The sequence below is a fragment of the Arvicanthis niloticus genome, chromosome 6, assembly GCF_011762505.2.
Source record: "Arvicanthis niloticus isolate mArvNil1 chromosome 6, mArvNil1.pat.X, whole genome shotgun sequence".
NCBI classification, from domain to species: Eukaryota; Metazoa; Chordata; class Mammalia; order Rodentia; family Muridae; genus Arvicanthis; species Arvicanthis niloticus.
In genome coordinates, this window is record NC_047663.1 from 33108231 (window position 1) to 33130638 (window position 22408).

A 22408-nucleotide genomic window follows, 5' to 3' on the forward strand; every position below is an offset into this window, starting at 1 on the left:
GGTGCACCTACATTCACATAGGCACATTTCCACATTCACACATGGCTTGCCTTGACTGAGTTACCACTCTTGAGTTTTATCTGAATGACAGTGTTCTGGGACAGATGAAACGGCATCTCTGAAGTGTCTGACATTGTGGGTCTTCCCAGGATAAGTGAAGAAGCAAATCTAAGAGGAGTTTGTTAAAAGAACTGATGAGATCAACTGGCTGTCCATTCTTGCAGGTCCCATCACCTCCGTCCCAACACTGTACTGCATACGGAGAATATGCCTGCCGTCAAGAGTTAAGATGTGGCTCCCCAAGTTAAGGGACACAGGTCCCCCCCACCCCCCTATGCCTTGCCTGGCCTCAGGCTCCACACACTGCTGAATACCTGCAAATCCTGGGGTCTGCCTCCCATTTGGTCATTTGCTAGAATTCACCGAAGGCAAGACAATACTGCATATATGATTTGAACTTTATTCAAAATAACAAGAATCAGAAGCAGTCAAATAAAGACACATACAGGGCAAGGTCTAGAAGGGTCTCGAGCACAGAGCCTCCCTGTCCTGCCATCACAGGACAAGAGAGCATCAGCCTGGAGCACAGCTACGTAGTCACCTGCAGGGAAGTTCCACTAGGTCCTTTGAAGGCAGGATTCACAGAGGTCTTGGACTGACCTCAACCTCCCCCCAACCCCCAATTCATTCTTCCCTTCAGAGGTCCTTTGAGCTCAAGGCCTCAACTCTGTAATCAATCATCAAGCTGGTAGTGGCTAGCTACCATCCTGGTCATCATCTCTAGACCTAAATTCCACTGTGACGCACAAAGCAGACAAGAAACAATGACACTGCATCCTTTCAGGAAATTCTAAGGACTTAAACTCACAACAAAGGGAAGCCAAATTCTTTAATAGCCAACAAAGTATCTACACTTCCTGAGACTCTTATTCCTCTGTAGAGATCATGAAGAGGGTCCATCTCTGGTCAGGACTGTTTTCCATTTCACTATTTAGCTTCTCAGGATAGAAATGGTGAAGTCTACGCAACAACAACAAAAGTAAGAAAGCAAGCTCTGGGTTTCCAATGCTGCCTGCCGGTTACTCATTGGAGCTTACTCGGCATCAGTGTTCCAGCCTGGCACTGTCTTGAAGCTAAGTCCATACATTCTCTCTCTTGAGTATTCTTTATCCAAAGTTTTCTGCAGTTGGCGCTATGCTATAGCAGGCTTCTGGAGCTTGGGCACCCAGAGGCCCTGGGCAGTAACTTTTAGGGGGTGGGTACCTCATCAGTGGATTTCAGCTTGAGTGACATCTTTCACCCACGCCTCAATCCAGAGAAGATGCTGAATGCTCTTTCACTGCATCCAAAGTAAGGTACAACAGCCAGCCTTGCCCTGTATAATGATTATCTTAATGATGTATTACCTCTAAAACACTAGGTTTCAAGAAGTCATAGCTAAAACATTAGTAATTAGCTAATCAATTAAAAATCAATAGTATAAAAGATACCACACCAGTATTAGTAATAGATCAAAAATAGATCACTTTCTGAGTGATCAGAGAGAGTAGCCAGTCCAGAAAAATACAAAGACTTGACCTTTGTATTTTTTGTATCTCAGTCACACCACAGTGACTGAAATAGTCCCCAGTACTTTGGTCTAGGACAAGATTTTACATCAACCTTTCTGGAAATTTCTGTATGTCCACAGGGCCCTGGGGTTTTCTTGTCGTCCATGTTAGGAGTCTCTTCCATGTTGGAACGACAAGAGTAGTGAACAGAGCCATCCTCCACCTTCCTACTTGCCCGACTCTGCAAAGAGCAAAGTGAGATGAGCACTCTGATTCACTCTTGTCCATCAACCCAGGGATGCTATGGTTAAGGTAAGGTGTTACCATTGCAAACAGAAAAGTACCAGACAGCAAGGGTACACCCCTCCACTTACAACTCCAAAGCATGTTGCACAGCTCTGGGCTTTGGTTGCCTGCTTGGCTTTCCCATAAACAGAGGGACACATGCCTTCCTCTTCTGCAGAAGAGCCCAAGCAGGACTCTTGAGTTAGTCCTTGGCGTTCCACTGCTCTGAACCTACCTGGTTCCCAAGTCTGATTTGGCCTCAAACAAGGCTCAAAACATGACCAGCAAAGATGTTTTCGGGCATCTTCAAAGTTGGGAGAAGTTGCCAAGAATTTGTGTGGGAAAGGAAGAAACCTTTCAAAGCCCACATATCATCTACAGAGACATGTTCCCCTGCAAAGATGCTTAAAGGGAATAGAACATTCCTCTGGGAGAAGACACAGATCAGTCTGTCAGGAATGCCAATACTAAGAGCCTAGAATTCCATAAAGACCTGAGATGTGTTGTGTTCTCAAATATCCATCATATGAAAGGTCTAGGGGCCTATCTTCCCTATGGTGACCTCTCTTCAAAAGAAGCAGGAGCTCCCCACTCAGGAAAGAGAGAGGTGAACTCCTGTCACAAGAGGTCAAATCCTCACATGTCTGGATTTGACATCACGACAGGAGGAGGTGGAAAGATCCCAGTCATCCACCCCTGCCCTTTAGTGGCCTGGGCTATTTTCACTGTGTGAAAGACAACAAAGAAAACAGCCACTGCCTGGACCCTCCTTGTTATTTTTTTTCCTTATCCTTAAAAGTCTTCCTAACCTGTAGTTTGTTCTACATGAGCATCTGGAATTGACTCAAAAATAAGGAAGAGAGCGAAGGGGTCAGGGCAGGTGATGGGTCTGACTCATCACTGGGCCTGCAATCTGTGGCTAGAGATAAACAAGAAATCCAGCTATCTCCCACAGGTCTGTTTTAGGACCCTTCAGGCCATAGGTAGTCCCCTATCCCATTAGGGGATCTAGCAAGGTTCCTGAAGCAACCACACACAGCCCGTCTGCATGACGGTAGGCTCTGGGAATGTGGTGTGGCTGTCCACTTAACTGTGGCAGTAGCCACAAAGGGCAAATGGCGGCATTTATAGCCATCAGCCCAGTATCTATAATCCAGAGGAGGGGGACATTACTGCTGGGAACAGCTGTCAAGGCAAGATAAGGGTAAGAACAAAGCCATCAGGCTCCCATAATCCAGCCAGGGTTTTGCTCCTCAACCCCCACTCCCAGACTAGGCAATGAGAGAGAAGAAAGGCCTCTAACTCCATGGCCATAGTCAACATGTCCCTGGAGAATTGCCCCTTGAAGAGGGTGAGACTTTTGTCTCAACCAGGTCTGGGTAACCTTGACAAAAATCAACACAGGCTGATTCAGACTCTGGTCTGCATCTTTATCTACAAAGGTTCCTTGGGGGAAGGGTTATATGGAAATTCAGAGTAGGTGAAACTCAGTGGTAAAGCAGACATTCGAAGCCACAGATTCAGTCCCCAGCACCAAGAGATAATATATACACTGAACTGGATTTTTGTTTGTTTTTCAGAGACAAGGTGGCACTATGTAGCTTTAGCTGTCCTAAAACACACTATATATGCCAGGCTGTCCTCGAACTCATAAAGATGTACCTGCTTCTACTTCCCAAAAGCTGGGATTAAGAGGCATACACCACTATGCCTGGCTTTTATTTAAAAAAAAAATAATAATAATCTAGACCATAATCAAAACACAAAAATCTGAAGGCTACCTCAGAGAGCAGAATTGGGTGGACATCTGTCACCTGAGGAAGAACATGGCTAGTGGCTATAGATTTTCTGTAAGACAATAGGAACACTAATAATTTGATTCTCTGAAGCTCTGCCCAAGTAACTAGCAGTCTGGAGATTTCCCAGAACACTGGGAGGAGGTCATCCTGCCCTCAGGGGCATGAGGAGGTAGATATGCTTCCCCACCCACAAGAAAATCACCCCACCCCTTTCTGAGCCTAAACCTAATCTCCCCTCTTATTCTTTCCACAGCTCCCCACCCAACCTCCTATCTGGTATGGACTCAGAAGTTCTTGAAAGGAGAGTTCCTCCTATAGCATTTTGTCATCAGTCTCCGAAACTCACTGGCACGCCCAAGTGTCTGTGGCTGGCCCAGTGGCCTGACTACTTGGAGCAGATAGAGAGCTTGGTGCCCGCAGAGAACACCCAGAAGGCTGGGTACACGGCTTCAGCGAAGTCCACCTTGAACTTATACATCAGATAGACCTTTTCAGTGACAGCAAAGAAAATGACGAAGCCGTGGTCACAGTTAAGCAGCACGCCGACTCTCGTGGCCTTGGTGGAGGGCAGAGTCTTCTCCACGTTGTTGTGCCAGGCGGAGATCTTGTTGTTGAACCACTCCACACACCATGAGTTGGGGTTCCGTCCCAGCCGGCTCTCGGGGCCCTGCCGTTCCATGCTGCCGTAGCAGACGCCTACCCCGCAGAAGTTGTTCTTCTGCAGCTCCACCTCCCAGTAGTGAATGCCTTTCTTGTAGCAGTGCAACCCCAGGACCTGAGAGCAGTAGGTGAACCTCTGGGGGTGGGATCGGTAGTGCTGCACGGTGTTGGCCACAGAGGCAGTGGTGTAGTTGTCTGCCAGAGACACTTTGTTGTGGGCAGTATTGTAGTCGAAGACGACTTTAACAAAATCTGAGAAAACATCCCCCAGGGAATCATGACAAGGGGCCCAAGGTGCCTGCACTTTTAAAGTTTTCCCCATCCATTACATTTATTTTTCTCCATTCACACAGCCACACACCCATCCATCTATCTACTCACACGTCACCCATCCATCCACTCACCCACCCATCTAACTACCCATCCATCTGCCTATTCATATATACCCATCCATCTACCCAGCCTCCCTCCCATCCAACTAACCATTCATCTATCAGAACAGTTATTCAGATACACACATTATGTAGCTACACACTCCCCAGTGCATTGACCACCCATTCATCTGTCTATTCATCCACCCACCTAGCCACCTACCTGCCTGTCCACCCATCCATCCACTTATCCATCCACCCACCCACCCATCCACGTATCCATCCACCCACGTATGCATGTAGCCACCCAGCCACTCCTCCATCCACCCGGCCACGCTACTCACACTCTAGAAGCTCGGTTCTGGACTTAGCTAAGAAGTTTTCTAGTATCTTAGCCTTGAGTGCTGCAGAGTTTGGCTGTGCAGCACTGGCTTCGGGTTTGGCTAGAACACAAAACAGAGAGTAGCATTCAAGACGGGAGCTCAGGACAAATGGTCGCTAACTCCCTGGCACTTGTACACACCGACTCACCATCAAGGGGAATTGCACTCAGATCCAGTGATTGGCCAGGAACTTCCAAGGGGGGCAACTTGTTGGGAAAGGAAATGCAGGAGGCATGGCTGGCAGCACCAGCTAGGAAGCAAGGGGGGACAAACATGGAATAGCAATACAACCCAGAGGGCTTGTATTCCCTTCCAAGGGACTTCTCTTCCCTTCCAAGAATGACTCTCAACTTCCACAGACACATCTGACCAGCCAGGGCCACACAAGTGAGTCCAGATGAGGCTCTTTATCTGTCGTACTCACTCAACTGTCCATTGACGACCATCAACCACCCATTCAACTAACCATCCACACAACCGCATCCCCATCCTCCATTCCCTGCTCAGAGCTGCCTGGCCTCAGGCCATACATTGGCGAGAACGGGTCCATTGCAGAGCCCTCTTTAAAGCAGGCCAATTGTTGCTGTCAACGTTAGCTCTAGGCTCACCCAAGTCACTAGAACAAAAAGATACACAGATGCACAACTTACGGATTTTCTTGGTCCTCTTATCCGCTAAAAAGAAAAGATTTTTAGAATTAGGATTTTAAAAAAAAAATATTTATTTTATGTATATGACTATACTGTCACTCTCCCTTCAGACACACACCAGAAGAGGGCATCAGATTCCATTACAGATGGTTGTGAGCCACCATGTGGTTGCTGGGAATTGAACTCAGGACCTCTGGAAGAGCAGTCAGTGCTCTTAACCACTAAGCCATCTCTCCAGCCCAGGATTAGGATATTTTAAAGTATGATGCCACACACAAAAAAGATCATAGTATCATTCACCAGCATGCCTTTGACTCATACTAAGGAAGGAAGGCTTAACTTGAATTATAAGGCAGTGGCTGATAACACACATCTACAAGTATAGGAACCCACCAGGGTCACAGTGGGTATACATTGTCAATTAGGAAATAGGAAGGAATTTACTAGGAAGTGTTTACATTGAGTTGGGTAATGGTAACATAGGACTCACTGGTCAGAATGTATTTGACTGTACATTTAGAGTCTGTGTATTTTACTACAGGTAAATTAGAGCTCTACAAAAGAAAAAAAAGCAAGCAAGCAAAAAAAAAAAAAAAAAAGAGGAAATCAGAATATAAATAGTCCTGGTTAAATATCACGACCGCGCTTTAACAACACCGTGCTTTCCCAGGGGCTCTCCTCCGTCCACAAGCACCAGGTGTTCTTGCCCTCAGAGGGACCGATATCCAGCAGTGGTTTGCTGAGGACAACCCACACATTATAGACAAACAACAAGCAGCAAAACACACACAGAGTTCTCTCACCCTCCCGACACACACTAACACCAGGGCTCCTTGACACCGTTTTCTACTGACCTTGGGGAGATGGTCACAGCTTCCCTGTTTAAGGGTTATGAAGAGTTCTCACAACCAGTGTGTCCCTGTGGGAACCTCACTATCATCTCATGGGCTCCAATGTCACTGTTTTCCAAATGTGAGGGACAAGGAGACTTATACTCCCCCAACTCCATGGCCACATTCTCAATGACAGTGACAGCACTGTCACTGAGAGCAGGGGTAAAATCTACTGCTTAAGGTATAAGATGTAAAAAGCATTCTTTTTCTTTCTTTTTTTCTTTTTTTGAGGCCGGGTCTCTCTACATAGTTCTGGCTGTCCTAAAGCTCACTGTGTAAACCAATCTGGCCTCAAACTCACAGAGATCCACCTGCATCTGCCTCCCAAGTGCTAGGGTTAAAAATGGTGTGTGACACCACAGTCTGCTTACTGCTTGCACGTTTTATAAATAAACTAATATACTGTGCATGTGTAGAATCAAATTTTCACTGGTAGGGACAATTAGGGAAACATTTCCTATGGCTCACTGAGAGAGGGCAATAGGGGGAGAGAGACATGCGGGGCTAGGAAGATGTCTGAGTAGGTAAGGCAGTTGCCTTGAAACCCTGAGGACCTGAGTTCAGATCCTCAGACCCCAGATAAGGTTAGATGGGCTAGCATGTGTCTGAAACCCCAGAAGTCTTACAGCAAGATGATAGCTATCTATCACAGGAGAATCCCCAGAAGCAAAAGGTAAGGACTGATGCAAGGTTGACTTCCGATTTTCACAATGTGGTGTGTACACCACAGTGCAGGTGTACACACACACACACACACACACACACACACACACACACACACACACACGTGAAAACCTAGGATGGGCTGTGACCATCTGGAAGCTTCAGTAGCCTCTGCAATGGTCTCAACCATGCACCTGCCACAGCCACATTGAGACCAGAAAAAAATGAGAGTCTACTTACGTGTATTCTTCTTCCCGGTGCGTTTGAATGTAGACTCTGTATGGTCTCCCGTGTTACCTGTGCCAGAGAAAAGGGTCCAGCTGTATGTGGGTCCTCCCCACCAACTCTTTCTTTCTTTCTTTCTTTCTTTCTTTCTTTCTTTCTTTCTTTTTTTTCTTTCTTTCTTTTTTTTTTTTTTTGTTTGTTTGTTTGTTTGTTTTCTCGAGACAGGGTTTCTCTGTTTAGTCCTGGCTGTCCTGGACTCACTCTGTAGACCAAGCTGGCCTCAAACTCAGAAATCCGCCTGCCTCTGCCTCCCCCACCATCTTTCTTAAGAGCCAGGTTTGTCGAGGCTATGGGCAGAGCATTCACACGGACAGCCCTGTCCCATCCAGTCATTTGCAAGAGACAGAATTAGCGTGAGGTGGACCAACTCCGTTTGTTCCTTTTCTCCTCTGCTTAAAGCACAGCTGGGAGAAAGTCTACTCGTCCAGCTCCATGACTTCACTGGTTTCTCCGGCCATACATCAAGGAGAACGTGAACCTGATGATGGCTAATGGGACCCCTGAATGAGGTGACGCTGTCTGGTGTGGAGTGGAGGCTAGGCCAATGTCAGGTTCTTGTCCCCTGGTCCTTTCTTCCCTCTCTCAGCAGTCTACTTACTCACAGATTTTCCTCATGTGAAGTGCTTCTAGAACCTTCCACAAGGTACCTCAACTCATCTTTACCTGTTTCAGAAGCCCTTCTGCAAGGACACTGGGATGGTCACAGAGAAGTTCAGGGCCATCACAGGCATCCCCAAAGAAAAGGATCCTATTCCAATAAGTAGAAATGAGTCTGTGGAGATGGCTTTTTGGGGGGCCACCAAACCCGAGTCCAATCGGCAGGACCCACACAGCGGAAGGAGAAAACCAACTTCCACAACCTCTACATCATAGCGCACATGTCCACATATGTCCACATATACATACATGTATATATCCTGAATAAATACATGTGTTCTCTTTTTAAAGGAATGAGGCTTTAAGAAAACCTGGCAGAAAAAATATAACCATTCAATGATTTTCACACAGTGTAAGGAAAACTGAATGTTATGGCTAACGTTAAAGCGTGTCCATGGGGACCTGGGAGTTATCAAGATCACACTGGTTGAGGTGGGAGGAACTGCACTCAGTCCGGATGCTCTAGTCCTTGACTGGGATGCTGGACTGTATAAAATGGAGAGATGGAACTGAGCATTAATGAGCAAACATCCATTGCTCTTCTGACTGCAGAAGTCATGAGACCAGCTGCTTCAAGCCCTGTGTGATGGTCTGTGACCTGAACTGTGAGCTGAAACAAACCCTTTTTCCCTTGAGTTGCTTTTGTCTGGATATTTTTATCACAGCCACGGGAAACCAAACAGACTCCTAGCAAAACTAAAATGCCTAATGGCATATGAAATATATAATCCCAGTTACTTAGGAACCTGAGGCAGGAGGATTGCAAACTCAAGGTCAGCCTAGGCAACTTAACAAGATCCTTCCTCAATGCCAGGGTGTGGTGGTGCACACCTTTAATCCCAACACTTAGGAGGCTGAGGCTGGGGGATCTCTGTGAGTTCGAGGCCAGCTTGGTCCACATAACAAGTTCCAAAACAGCCAGAGCTACAAAGTAGAGAAACCCTGTCTCAAAATAAATAAATAAATGATTCCATGGGGCTGGAGAGATGGCTCAGCAGTTGAGAGTACTGACTGCTCTTCTACAGATCCTGAGTTCAGTTCCCAGCAACCACATGGTGACTCACAACCATCTATGGTAGGATAGATGCCCTCTTCTGGTGTGTCTGAAGACAGCGGCAGTGTACTCATACAAATAAATAAAATAATAATAATAATAAAAAAAAAACGATTCTTCTTCAAAATAAAAATGTTCAAAGGGGCCATGTGGTAGAGCATTTGCCCAGTAGATGAAGGTTCGAGGTTAGGTTGGCAGTACAGCAAAACCAAGTCTCCAAGCAACGTGTCTCGGGGAGATATGATATATACAAAGGTCCTGTGGCAGGAAGCATGGCACTGAGAGATGGGGGGAGGTGTTGCGGGGACCCAAGAATGGAAAGACAGCAGTTACTTTGGCTCATTGGCCATGGTCAAGGGTCTGGTCTGCCATCTTGGAATAACTGAAAAGCTCCCAAAGAGGTTAGGAGGGAAACACGGTGTCATCGATATCCTATAAAACCCTCCCTGGCTATAACAGCGGATGCCGGGGACCTTGTAAGAAGCTAGCATGGTCATGGAGCAGGTGATGGTATCAGGCAGCAGCCAGATGGTGTTTCACCGGGCTCAGTGGGCAGGGTCAGAAGTGAAAGGAAATCTTTGACAGCTAGGTGTGGTGATACACACCTGTAATCCCCCAGTTGGACAGTAAGAGACGGCCTGGGCTACCTAGAGGGATCTTGTTTCAAAAAGCCAAGGGCTAGGTATAGATAGAAGTCTGTGGTGGGGTGCCTGCCTAGCATACAATGGGACCAGTCCCCAGAATTGGGTGTTGGTGGTGGCATGTGTGTGTGTGTGTGTGTGTGTGTGTGTGTGTGTGTGTGTGTGCACACGTGTCTGTCTGTGTAAAGCCGTGAAACATAATGGTGGCTGGGATGTGGAGGAAGGAATGTAAAGAAGTGATAAGGAAGAATTTCAGATGTCTCTGATCCTGAAACTAGCCCTCTGTCCACCAAACACACTGGCAACCCAGAGTCTACCCAAAGCCTGTCCTTGCTGTCCTCCAGAGCCCATCAGAATACCAAGCCTCAATCCTGTTTACGGAAAAGTAGCTGTGACGCCAGGACAAAGCAGAGGCGGTTTCAGGATCCTTGAAATTCAAGGGCCAATGTTCTGCATGACACCTCTCCCACCCTAAGGCACCAAAGGGCTCGTGAGTGTTGAGCTACTGTTGTTACCTGAGCCACAGTGCTCCTCAACCTTCTTCTCCTGCAGCGACTTGACAGAGAGCTTCAGCTCATTCTTGAGGTCCAATGCACCCTGGTAGATTCCCTTTATCAAATCATGATCCAGATCTATCTTAGGGATGAAGACTGGTTTCGTTGACTCTCCTTGCAATTTTGCAGCTTTCTGGAAAAAGCCAAGGTGTTAAGCACAGGTGATTGGACGAAAGCCAGGGTTGGCTCCAGCCTCATCGAACCCACCAATGTTTCCTATGGTAACAATGAGTCCAACTTCCTGCCTCAATCACTAGGCCATCGTCATCGATCCAGAAACTAGCTGGAGTGCTCCTTTAAGAACTTTAAGAAGGGGGCTCAGACAAGGACTTTGAATCCTTTCTCAGAGAACTCAGTAGTTCCTAGACACAGGAATGAGTTCCCTGGGGTAGCAGAAAGCCTCCACCTAGGTACCAGTGAGCATCACAGTCAGAGGAAGCCTCATCACTCCTGTACAGAGCAGGGAATCTGGGTCCTTGGGGGACCAAACCAGGTAGTTCACAGAGATCCTGGCCCTGAACCAGACAGGTGAGGTAGAGGAGGTAAGTGAAGAAGATGTGGCTTATAGCCAAAGGGTACACAGAACAAGCACATCTGAAATGACGTCATCAGCGCTATGGTGGTGGCAGGGGTGGGGGGTGGAAGGGGGCACACTCTGCAACACTAATAATGTATAACGGCATGACCCCGGTAGCCCTGGAAAAGGGACATAATCCACTGGGCAGAGATCAACATGGGACTTCCACTCAGGGCTATGTCTGAGGAACAAAGAGTGTAGCACCTGCTGTGGTCAGAGCACAAGGCACGGACAAAGGGTACTGGCAAGAGGTGAGCCTGACAGCAGAGCCCAAGTGTGAACAGCAAGAACCTCACTCGTGGACCATGCTAAAGAGCGCAGCGCCAGGCAGAGCAGGAAGACAGTGCTTCAGAAAGACACTTCCAGGGAGTATGTGAGGTGGACAGGAAGAGAAGGCAGACACCTATACAGGGAGTGACACACTAAGATGCTTCCAAGAGGCCCCCATAACCATCCCCTGAATACAGGGCAGACCGGAAAGGGCATGACTGCACGGCGAACTACTAGGGACAGAGAAGGAACAACACCACAGGAACAATGAAGATATCCAACCAGTTGAAAGAATTAACCAAAAGGCTGATTACTATCCTGGGTAGACCAGACTTAATTGGGTAAGAGACCTTAAATAGAAATGTGGGCCTTTCCTAGAAGGAGCAGTGTTTCTGCTGACTCGAGGAAACACATACTGCCAAGCTAAAAGAAGGTCTCAGCTAACCACCAGGAAGAAAGTCTACATGTGACCTATAGCCCCAAGGAACTAGCCAGGTGCGCTTGGAAAACAACCCTGCCTCCAAAATCAATACAGCCCAGGCTGCAGCTAGACCGCTGGGGCTGTGACAACAACTGGGAAGCCACGCCCAGACTCTGAACGAAGGGAACCAGGAGATAATCATCAGAGGTTCTCTAAAGTCCCTAAATGCAGTTAAGCTGTTGCAGAGCGTAGACATTCAGTATGTCTATGGGGTCTTTCCGAATGACCTCTTAAAGCCCTGATTCTGAGGTCCAGACTCTAGGTGATGCTGGGCAGAAAACACACACACACACACACACACACACACACACACACACACACACACACACGCGCAGCACCCTTGCCACAACTCACCTCAAGAAACTCAAACTCATCCCCTTTGGCCAGGATGAGCTCAACCTCTGCCTTCAGCTTCTGCATCTCACTCTTCTTCTTGAGAAGAACCTGGTAGATAGTGTCGAGCTTTCCAGAGACTCTCTTCTCCTCCTCCTTCAGCTTGCGCGTGGAGCTGGTCTCTGCCGAGTCGATGACAGCCTTCATTTCCATATATTCCTGTCTCAGCTGTTCCATCTTCCTCTTCATAGAATCCTACGAGGCCAAGATGAAGGGGCTCCTGTCAGACTGCTTGCTGGTAATGCTAAAGCTGTACTCCCATGTGTGGGTGAGAGGGGAGCACCAGGAACTCGGTGACACTTCATGCACTTGGCAAAGTCCTGTCCATCTGGAGGTGATCACACCCCAAGACCAAGCAACCCCAATTCCTAGGAAGGTACTTTAACTACTGCTCAGAGGAACACAGGTAAGAAAATTACAAGCGCCGGGTCGATGGTAGTGCATGAGGCAAAGGCAGGCAGATGTCTGAGTTCAAGGCCAGCCTGGTCTACAGAGTGAGTTCCAGGACAGCCAGGGCTACACAGAGAGACCCTGACTCAAAACCCAGAAACCAACCAACCAAAGAAACAAACAGAATGTTAACAAGCAAAGCCTAGTGTGATGACTCACAAATATAATCCCAGCACTTGGGAGGCCAAGACAGGAGGATCAGAAGTTCAAGGCCATTTTTGGCTTCAGTCTATACGTGAGGCCACCCTGGGCTACATGTGACTCTTGTCTCCAAATTGGGGTGGTGGAAGAGAGGAGGCAACAGTTCACAAGTAAAAATTTTTGAAACAGCAAAAAATGAGTTGGACACATAATTTATTCCTCCAGTTCCTCTGGAGAAGGGTCACTTGAGCCCAAGTGTTTGTGGTTGGCCTGGAGGCAGGAAACAGTGTCAAAAAACGCCTAAAGAGGATCGAGCATTCTCTGGAACTCTCCTTTTCAGAGTTGCATTTGAAGATCTCTGAGCTTGAAGCCAGCCTGGTCTACAGAGTGAGTTCCAGGACAGCCAGGGCTACACAGAGAAACCCTGTCTCAAAAAAAAAAAAATGTAGACAATGAATGGATGTCAAAGACTTAGTACCCCCTCCTACCCCCCCTCCCCATTCATTAATGCTTTTTATTAAGCTAGAGTCAGCTCACTGGTAGAGCACTTGCCTGGCGTGCACAAAGACCTAGGTTCAATCCCTAGTACTATGAAAAAGGAAATTTTATTGATAATATATTAAAATAACACTTTGGACACCCTGAGTCAAATAAGTTGCATTACTAAAATTAGTTGCAGGTGCTGTGAGTATATATAGCTAAGTGCCAGAGTGTTTGCCTAGCATGTGTGAGGTCATGGGTCCAAGGTTCAAAGCCTACCACCACACATGTAACTCATGTTTGTTTTAAGTTAATCAGAGGTGTCCAGGATGTTTCTGGTAGACAGTGTTGCTTCAACAGTCATATTTTTGAACCAACTTCTTGGGTAACCTCAATATTTCAGAATCAAACAAACAAACACACAATGTATACCAAAAGAGTGGAATTCACCTTTTTAAAAACTGTTCACAGGGGCTGGAGAGATGGCTCAGTGGTTAAGAGCACTGACTACTCTTCCAGAGGTCCTGAGTTCAATTCCCAGCAACCACATGGTGGCTCACAACCATCTGTAATGAGATCCAATGCCCTCTTCTGGTGTGTCTGAAGATAGCATATATATATATATATATAATCTTAAAAAAACAAACAAAAAAAACTCAAAAAACTGTTCACTTTGGGGCTGGAGAGATGGCTTAGGTTAAGAGCACCGACTGTTCTTCTGTTCTTCTATACAGGACCTGGGTTCAATTCTCACCACCCACATGGCAGCTCACAACTGTCTGTAAGTCCAGGACCCAACATCCTCACACAGACATACATGCAGACAAAACACCAATGCGCATAAAATAAAAATAGATGAAAAAAACCCAAAACCAGTTAAATTTATTATTATTGTTGTTGTTGTTGTTACTGTATTGTTGTTGTTGATGTTGCTATTATCATTGTGGGCACACATCCCCAGATGCACATGTGGAGGTCAGAGGACAACTTTCAGGAGTTGGTTGGTTCTCTTCTTCCTCCATTGTGGGTCCTGGGATTGAACTCAAGTTTTTAGGCTTGTTCAGCAAGCACCTTTACCCACGGAGACGTTTCACTGACCCTCAACTCTATCCATGCAGGTGTCCCTTCAGAGTGCCTCCTCTTGTCAACACCAACGTCTTTCAGTGTTACCTTCCCCCTTTTCTATTTAGTAAGGGAACACACAGAAGCAGCATCTGGATATACAGCTTCGTAGACTACAGTTCTCAGATTCCCCTGCGACTAGGCTTGGCCAGGGTGGCTAAATTTCTTCCATTGAGGCAAGGCTACAAGTAGTATGTGCAACAAACACCACACTGATTGCGTAAAAGGAAGTTGCTTATTGCCAGCATCTTCCATCTTGTCCCTATCTTCCTTTTTTTTTGCAAGCTAGAGAAAGCAGGTGAGGGTGACCTAGTGTCTGAAGTATTGAGGTTACCCAAGAAGCTGGTTCAAGCGACCCATCCAGCTTGGCATGAATTTAGCCATCTTGGTCATAACTGCTAAATGAGTGAGAACACATATCCCAAACCCTACAGGACGGTGGTGGTGGTCTTCTTCTCCTTCTTCATCATCATCATCATAATCATCACTTTGGAAAATTAGGTACACTTCAGTTGGCCACAGGCCCTGCCTACCTTAGCACATGAACCCCTTTCTCCTGCCTTGGGACACAGAGACCCTCTTGTCTTGTCACTACCTAACATTCTCTTCTGCTAATAAATCCTTAATATAGTACAGTCTGTGCAATCCAGGACCTGGCAGCCTCTTTCTTTCTATCACACTGTGGAGTAGTAGAACATCGGGGACATTTACATGGCGCAAAGCCATGCAGAGCCACACTATGGGTCAAGAGTTACACTCGGGATGCTAACTATACTGAACAAAAGGAGCTACTTATTGAAGTCTTTGCGTCTGGAGGTGTCTTCTTCCTAGGCGTTTAGCAGCTTGCCTTCCAACCAATATTCATAATTCTACCTTCATCCTGGAAGTCTCGCCATCTCCTCAGAGGACTTGTGGCTCTACTGTGCTGGTGGGAAATCGAAGGCTGGCAGATCCACCAACACAACTGTAGCTGCGCGGCCAGTCGTGACAGAGTTGGTGTCAGAACCCAGGGCTCAATGAAGCCACAGTTGCCATGGTAAAGTGGGCACTGCAGCTCAGCAACAGGACTTTAAAAACGCAACCTCCTTCCTTCCTCTATAAAGGTACCCTGGCCCTGGAGAGATGGCTTAGCAGTTAAGAGCACTGGTTGCTCTTCCAGAGGACACAAGTTTGAGTCTCAGCACCCACATGATGGTGACTCCTAACTGCCTGCAACTCCAGTCCCAAGGGACCTGACACCTTCTTCTGGCCTCCTTGGCACCAGGCATGCATGCGGTACCCAGACACACAAACAGGCAAAACACCCACACACATAATATACATTTTTACTTAAATCAAAGGTAATTTAATTATTTTTTAAAATGGAAAGTGGGTAACAACTCTGCCCCTGATTTAACACTGAAACATGTTCACGGCTAGCCCCTGATGCTTCCTTCTTGGTGTTTTCCCCTGTACATCCTATGAGTTGACATCAGACAGCCAAAAAGATCTACCGGCATCCCAGAGCCTGTGAACATGGCCTCTGTTAGGACAAGGGTCTTTGCAAATGTACTTAAATTAAGAGTGAGATTGTTGGCCGGGCAGTGGTGGCGCACGCCTTTAATCCCAGCACTTGGGAGGCAGAGGCAGGCAGATTTCTGAGTTCGAGGCCAGCCTGGCCTACAGAGTGAGTTCCAGGACAGCCAGGGCTACACAGAGAAACCCTGTCTCAAAAAACAAAAACAAAACAAAACAACAACAACAACAAAAAAGAGTGAGATCGTCGAGGCACTAGAGAGATAGATGGCTCAGTGGTTAAGAGCACTGGCTGTTCTTCCAGATATCGAGGGTTCAATACCTAGGACCCAGACAGCAGCTCACAACTCTCTGTAACTTCAGTACCAGAGGCTGTTTCCTGGACATCTATATGGCTCTCTGAATGCTTTGTAATTTTTTTTTTTTTTTTTTTAAGACAAGAGTTTCAGGCTGGGCACAAGAATGCATGCCTCTAATCCCAGCACTCAGGAGACAGAGGCAGGCAAATATTTCTGTGGATTTGAGTCCAGATTAATCCACACAGTGAGTTCCTTGATAGCCAAGGCTACATAGTGAGACCCTGTCTCAAATACAAAAACAAAACAAAAGCCAGGATTTCACGTACCCATCCAGGCTGGTCCGGAACTGACTATGGAACCAAAGATGACCTTGAACTTCTGATCCTTCTACTCTCTCTGTGGTTATCAGGATGGAACCCAAGGCTTCAAGTGAACTGCACAAGCACTCTGCTCACAGCCAAATTCCCAGGCATGCTCAGGCCATGGCCTCCCTGAAGGACAGGACGACGGGGTTTGGAGTTTACAGACTGGAGTTAGAGTGGGGGAGGGTCACTCACCTGCACACTCTGCTGCCTGGATCTCATGTCCTCTAGTGCTTTGGTTGCCCCATTGATGTGGCTGTACATGATGGTGAGTTTATGCCTCAGTTTGTTCTGTAGAGGAAACACACAGGGTAAGAGAGAGCCCCTCTTTAGCTTAGTATCCCAGCCCCTCCCCATCACTGAGGCCCATTCCCTCCCTCCACTCCACTGCTCCTTCTGCCTACCCTGTATCCCTTCAGGAAGACAATACAGAAACATTAAGTCTTGGAGCCAAAATGACAGTGTTTGAAATCCTGTTTCCAGCCGTGTGTCTTCTGCCTTCTTCCCTGGCCATGAACAGATACCACTGGGTAGGTGGCTACAGGGGAAGTCAGGAAGACTAACCAGGAAGACTAACCAAGGACTGTACTCAGAACCCTGCCTGGATCTGTCATACTAAACGTCAGCTTCTATTCCAACACATTTCTTTTCCTGCTACTCATTTTACAGCTCATGAAATACAAGCAAGGGGGACAGCAAGTGCCCAAGCTCACAGAGACATATCGATCTGGAATAACTGCTTCTGTACGGGCGGGGTGAGGTCACTCTACCACAGCAAACAGCCTTGAAGGCAGACAAAATATCAAAGGTGCTGGAGAGGTAACAAAGCAGTGGAGTTTCCAGGGGAAGAGGACCCAAAGAAGAAGCCCAACACCCAAGGCTGTCCTCCCCAGAGGTGACTTCCAACAGTGGAAGGAAGTGAGGTGAGGCTTTGTCACCTCCAGCAAGGTAGGGACAAATACTAAGCTGTATTTGGCCACCCCAGCCAGAGCCGCTGAGGGCTGGGACTCAGGTAAGCTAGCCACTGGGGTTTGAAAGAGCTATGCTGATTCTAAACTGTCTGGCTCTTAGGCACCTCCAGGAGCGATAGTTTCCCATGTCCCTGCTAAGATAGAATGGTGGTGTACAGAGATGAGAGGGACACTCCACCGTCAGTAACGAGGGCTGTTACGAAGTGTTCACACGCTCTTCCAGCACCTGACACCCATTAACTTCTAGAGCAGCTCAGAGAAGTAGACATCACTCAGACTTTACAGAAGGATGTCAAGGAATCGGGAGACTCACCCAAGACCACACTGTTAGTAACTGGCACAGGTAAGGTTCTGGTACTAAACTTATGGACAAGTGACCAAACTGTATACGCTAGGAATTTTTACAAATAAATTAATAATAATTTAATTATTAATTAATTACTACTAATAATTAATAATGATAACAACTTTTCTTCCCCATATCAAGTAGCTCAATATACAGTAGCCCTCTCTCTTCTACTTTCCTGCTTCCTCTACTCCAGAGCTAGACCTAACCTTGGAGCTGGATCTGAACCATCCACTGGCACACATAAAGGCCAGACACAGAGATCAAGGCTGCACAAACTGTAGCCAGAAAGCCCAGGTCAACCTCTATGACACAACCCTTCCCCACCCACCCCCCAGGCCTCCAACGGTGGCTGAGAGATAGATTTGGGTCAAAGAGCAAACGCAGGCAGATCCTGCCTCCCCGGGGCTGGAAGAGATTTGAGAACACACATGTGCTAGCAACCGGCTCAATTCCAGAACTGCCTTACAAGCCCTCCATGAAGAGAGGTTTATCCACCATTAAGCAAACACAGATAACACAGTCCCTTCACGATGGATGGGGGTCCACTCTACCCCACTCCAAATCACAGAGAGGCAGCTCAAGGACTTAGGTGGCGCTAACAGTTCACTGGCCAAGGATAGAGAATTTTGCAAGGTTTGGAAGAGCTTGTTGCAGACCAAGGACCTGGGTTCTCCAAATGGAATCCTGAGTCTACACCCCCCAAACTAGCATCCAGGATGCCCAAGACCGAGCAGTGCTTGCCAGGGTCTGGCACTGAAACAGCAAGAGCAGCAACTGGGCTGAAAAAGACACGGGCACAAGGCTGGCAAGAGGAAGCCTGCTATCAGGATTGAGAAGTCAGCAGGAGTGACTGCTCACTCCAGCTCTGGACAGAAAGGCTGAAGGGGAGCAGAGGCTCAAACCAGGCTGGGGAGGCCCCTCATGCCCTCACTTATTTCTGCCTTGCTAAATATGTACTTATACAGCAGGCTACTACTACAGGGATTGATGGTAAGTCCACTTGACTGAGACAGAGACCAATCTGGACATTTTGTCCTGTCTGGGGCTGCCCCAGAGCATAAACCAGGGTGCCTAGGCTCAAACGGTAGTAACCTAGATGGAGATTTTGCAGAAAGCTGCCTCATCCTCTTTCTCTTTCTTACATTCATTTATTTGTGTGGGCCCACGCACATGCATGATCATATGCATACGGATGTCGAGTCAAAGAACAGCTTGCTGGAGTCGGTTCTCTTTCTACCACATAAGTCCCAGAGATCAAACTCAGGACAGAGCCTTGGTAACAAGTCCCTTCACCAGCCGAGCTGTCTCGATGGCCACTGGTTATTTCTGTTGTTGTCGTTGTGAGACAAGGGTCGCACCCTGTAGCTGACCTGAAACTATGTAGTCCAAGCTGGCCTCAAACTCATGCTGACCTATCTGCCTAAGCCTCCCAAGTGCTGGAATTACAGGCATGAGCCCCTACATTAGCCTCACCCACTGTTCCCTATAACCCAAGACCATCTCATTCTCCATTTTATCATTTGTAGACAAACCCATATCTTGGCACTGAATCTGGTAGGAGCCTCTTTTAAGTGCCAAGCCTCCTGACACTAGATCCTGCCTCTGCAGCACTTCCCAGGTGGCTCTCAACCTACCCAGGGATCTGTAGTGACTTGCCTCAAGCCAAACAGCTAGCTCTGTGGTAGCAAAAGCAACGGCTCCAAAGGGCAGACTTCTCCCAGAACATCTACACTCGGAGGTATCCATACCCACATGGGGTATACTCAAGAGGTGAACTAAAAAGATGTTACCTATAGATCCGGGTGCTAAGACTCAGAGGGGTGGGGTGGGGGGAACGTCCTGAGGAACCTGACCAAAGCCCAGAGAGGCAGGCAACGCCAGGGAAGGGCTGTGGCAAGAGGGAACGGAGCTGGAATTCTGGTCCTGACACCACTGCAAAGCTTGCCAACTTCACCCAGGCTTCTTGGTGAAAGCTTCCACAACGTTGGGACAGGCCTCAACTTCCCAGACGTTTGAGAGAGAAATGAGATCGGATCACACTTTGAAAGATGTAGCAAAGAGAAGCAGTATCTGCTTTGAATCCGTAACGGGAAGATGGGGACCCCTAAAGCCACTTAAAATCATTGCAACTCTGCAAGGCCACTAGGAACCCTGACTCCCTGACACATACTTCCAGTCCTTATCAAGGTGGACCCAGGTCCAGAGGCCGAATTCCTGCTCAGTTTCACACAGCAAGACGGACTACACCAATTCAGCAGTGGTGGCGCACGCCTTTAGTCCCGGCACTTGGGAGGCAGAGGCAGGCAGGTCTCTGTGAGTTCAAAGCCAGCCTGGTCTATATATACATCGAGCTTCAGAACAGCTAGGGCTACGCAGTGAGACTGTGTAGGAAAACAACCAAAAAGATGGACTACACCAAGTTCCCAAAGTGCTAGCTCTCCCCATAGGTCACAAGCAGGGATTTCTGAGGCTCTCTGCTCACACTTCCTGTCCATTAAAACTGCAGATCAACAGAGGCTTCTGTTACACATGACCTCCAGTCCCTGCTCTGGACTCAACAGATCTGGTCTACAGGGGAAAAGGAAACTAGAAACTGTGAGTCAAAGCAGTCTGGTTCCCGCTGGGCTAACGTCTCTGGGCCTGTTTTCCTGAACTGTAGAATGAGCTAAGCACACACAGCCCTTACATGCTGTCAGGATCTGGAGGGGGTGAAGAGGTAACCCCCAGGGTTCATAGTTAATATCCAAAACTACTTACTTAACTCCGATGGACAAACACGGGCTTGGGGGCAGGCACTCTTACCTGTGCCTTCAGTTGTCCCCTATGTAAAATAGACATGAGAGGGCTGGAGAGGGCAAGCAATGGATGAACGGGAGGCTATATTATATATACTAGTTTGGTCTGTGGAGATGGCCCCCTAATGCCCAACTCACAGATAGCGGCCCATGGAGCCTAAGGCCATGAGGTCTTGTGAAGGGGTGGGATCTCTGGCCCAGCAAAGCCTATCTCCTCCAGCAACCCACTGTACTACACAGGGATACCCAGGAGGCGCTCTCTCCTCAATTCAGCTGGCCCAAACTGTCCTCTATTTCCTACCTCCAGGTCGACGCTGGCCTGGCTTAGGAGAGTAGGGTTGCAGGTCTTGTGCTCTACCAGGCAGATATGGCAGATGCACTCGCCATGCTCCGGACAAAACAATTCCCGAAGGCGGTTGTGCTGGGAACATTTGCGGCGCAGCAGGTCACGGACGGGTAGCTGCAGGGGGTGATCCTGGAAGGCCGGACTGTCGAAGTGAGGCTTCAAGTGCTCCTGGCAGAAAGAGGCCATGCACACGAGGCACGTCTTCACCGCGATCTCCTTCAGGCAGTGGTCGCAGGCCACCTCGGTGGCTGCGCTGGGTGCGGCGGAGCGGGCAGGCGGGGTCCAGTCGTCCACGGGGGTCCGCGCCTGCTCCGCCTGAAGGAACTGCTCCACCACTGCGCACAGCACCGTATTCTTGTGCAGCTGCGGGCGCATCTGGTACAAGGTGCGACACTGTGGGCACCGGTACGGCGGGCCCTGGACGACCCACGTCTCATCTAGGCATGACCTGCAGAAGTTGTGGCCGCACGGGGTAGTCACGGGCTCCTTGAAGGGCTCCAGGCAGATGGAGCACGACAGCTCCTCGGCTAGAGGAAACAGCTCGGCCATCGCGCTCCTAGGGGAACCCGACGGGACGCGCAAGGAACAGCTGCACACACCACCACGACGTGCTAGGGAAGCGACGAGGAAGGAATCGAAACTCGGCAGGAGGGGCGGCGCCCTGGGCTTTCAGGAAGTCACGTGGGACCCGGGGGGCCGAACGGTGGGCGGGAGGTTTCTCGCCTGGTGCTGGGAGCTATAGGTGAGGGGAAGTGGGGAACTCTGAGGCTGCCTTCACCCCGCGGTCCCGAGCGAGGCAGGACCCCAAGACCACCAGGTGCAGGCAGTTTCAGAGGCACTCTGCAGATGAATTGTCGCAGGGATTGGAATATCCCTACCCTCCTAGTCGGGGCCTAAGTCCTAGCAGAGTGCAGCACAGTTTTGGACAACATTCATCCGTGCCCCCCGAGGTGACCCCAGCCGCCTCCTCCAAAACAGGACTGGTCCTATCATTAAAACTCAAAGCCAAACAGAACAAAATATTGTAAACGCAGAGCATGATGGCTCGTGCCTGTAATTCTGTCACTTAGAAGGCTGAGGCAGGAGGATTGCCGTGAGTTCAAGGCCAGCCTGAGCTAGAGCGTTAGTGGCTGTCCCAACATATAAAACAGGGTTGGAAAGATGGCTGGGCAGGAGAAGAATTTGCAATATAAGGCCTAAATACAATTACTGAAACCCTGGTTAAGATTGCACAAAATCGCTCCCCACAATGCTATACACATAATAATTTGAGGAAAACAAAAGCAACAAAACAATGATACGGACTGTGGCTGTCCTTCCTTTCCTTTCCTTCCCCTTCCCTTTCGCCTTCCTTCCAGCTGTGCTACCTTTCTCTCCAGCCCCAGTCCTTCCCTGATGGCGGGCTCTGACAT

At 48.2% G+C, this 22408-nt stretch overlaps 1 protein-coding gene across 1 annotated transcript; it reads right to left on the bottom strand.

Moving 5' to 3' along the window:
- Positions 1 to 440: 440 nt before the first annotated feature.
- On the bottom strand, positions 441 to 21641 carry Trim25 (tripartite motif containing 25). The gene is made up of 9 exons (XM_034506520.2): positions 20952 to 21641; positions 16731 to 16826; positions 12128 to 12361; positions 10407 to 10578; positions 7495 to 7551; positions 5699 to 5722; positions 5197 to 5298; positions 5010 to 5108; positions 441 to 4546 (listed from the first exon to the last, which is right to left on the bottom strand). The coding sequence occupies exons 1-9, from the start codon at positions 21543 to 21545 to the stop codon at positions 4020 to 4022; spliced, it is 1905 nt and encodes a 634-aa protein (XP_034362411.1). The 5' UTR covers positions 21546 to 21641; the 3' UTR covers positions 441 to 4019.
- Between the last annotated feature and the right edge of the window lie 767 nt (positions 21642 to 22408).

Bases quoted from the DNA above. Each gene is read 5' to 3' on its own strand.
- Trim25 (XM_034506520.2), bottom strand. From the start codon at position 21,545: ATGGCCGAGCTGTTTCCTCTAGCCGAGGAGCTGTCGTGCTCCATCTGC. The intron at 16,827-20,951 runs GTAGGAAATAGA...TTTCCTCTACAG, and splicing joins AGGCCAGCGTCGACCTGGAG to AACAAACTGAGGCATAAACT. The intron at 5,109-5,196 runs GTGAGTCGGTGT...TTTGTGTTCTAG, and splicing joins GAGTGCAATTCCCCTTGATG to CCAAACCCGAAGCCAGTGCT.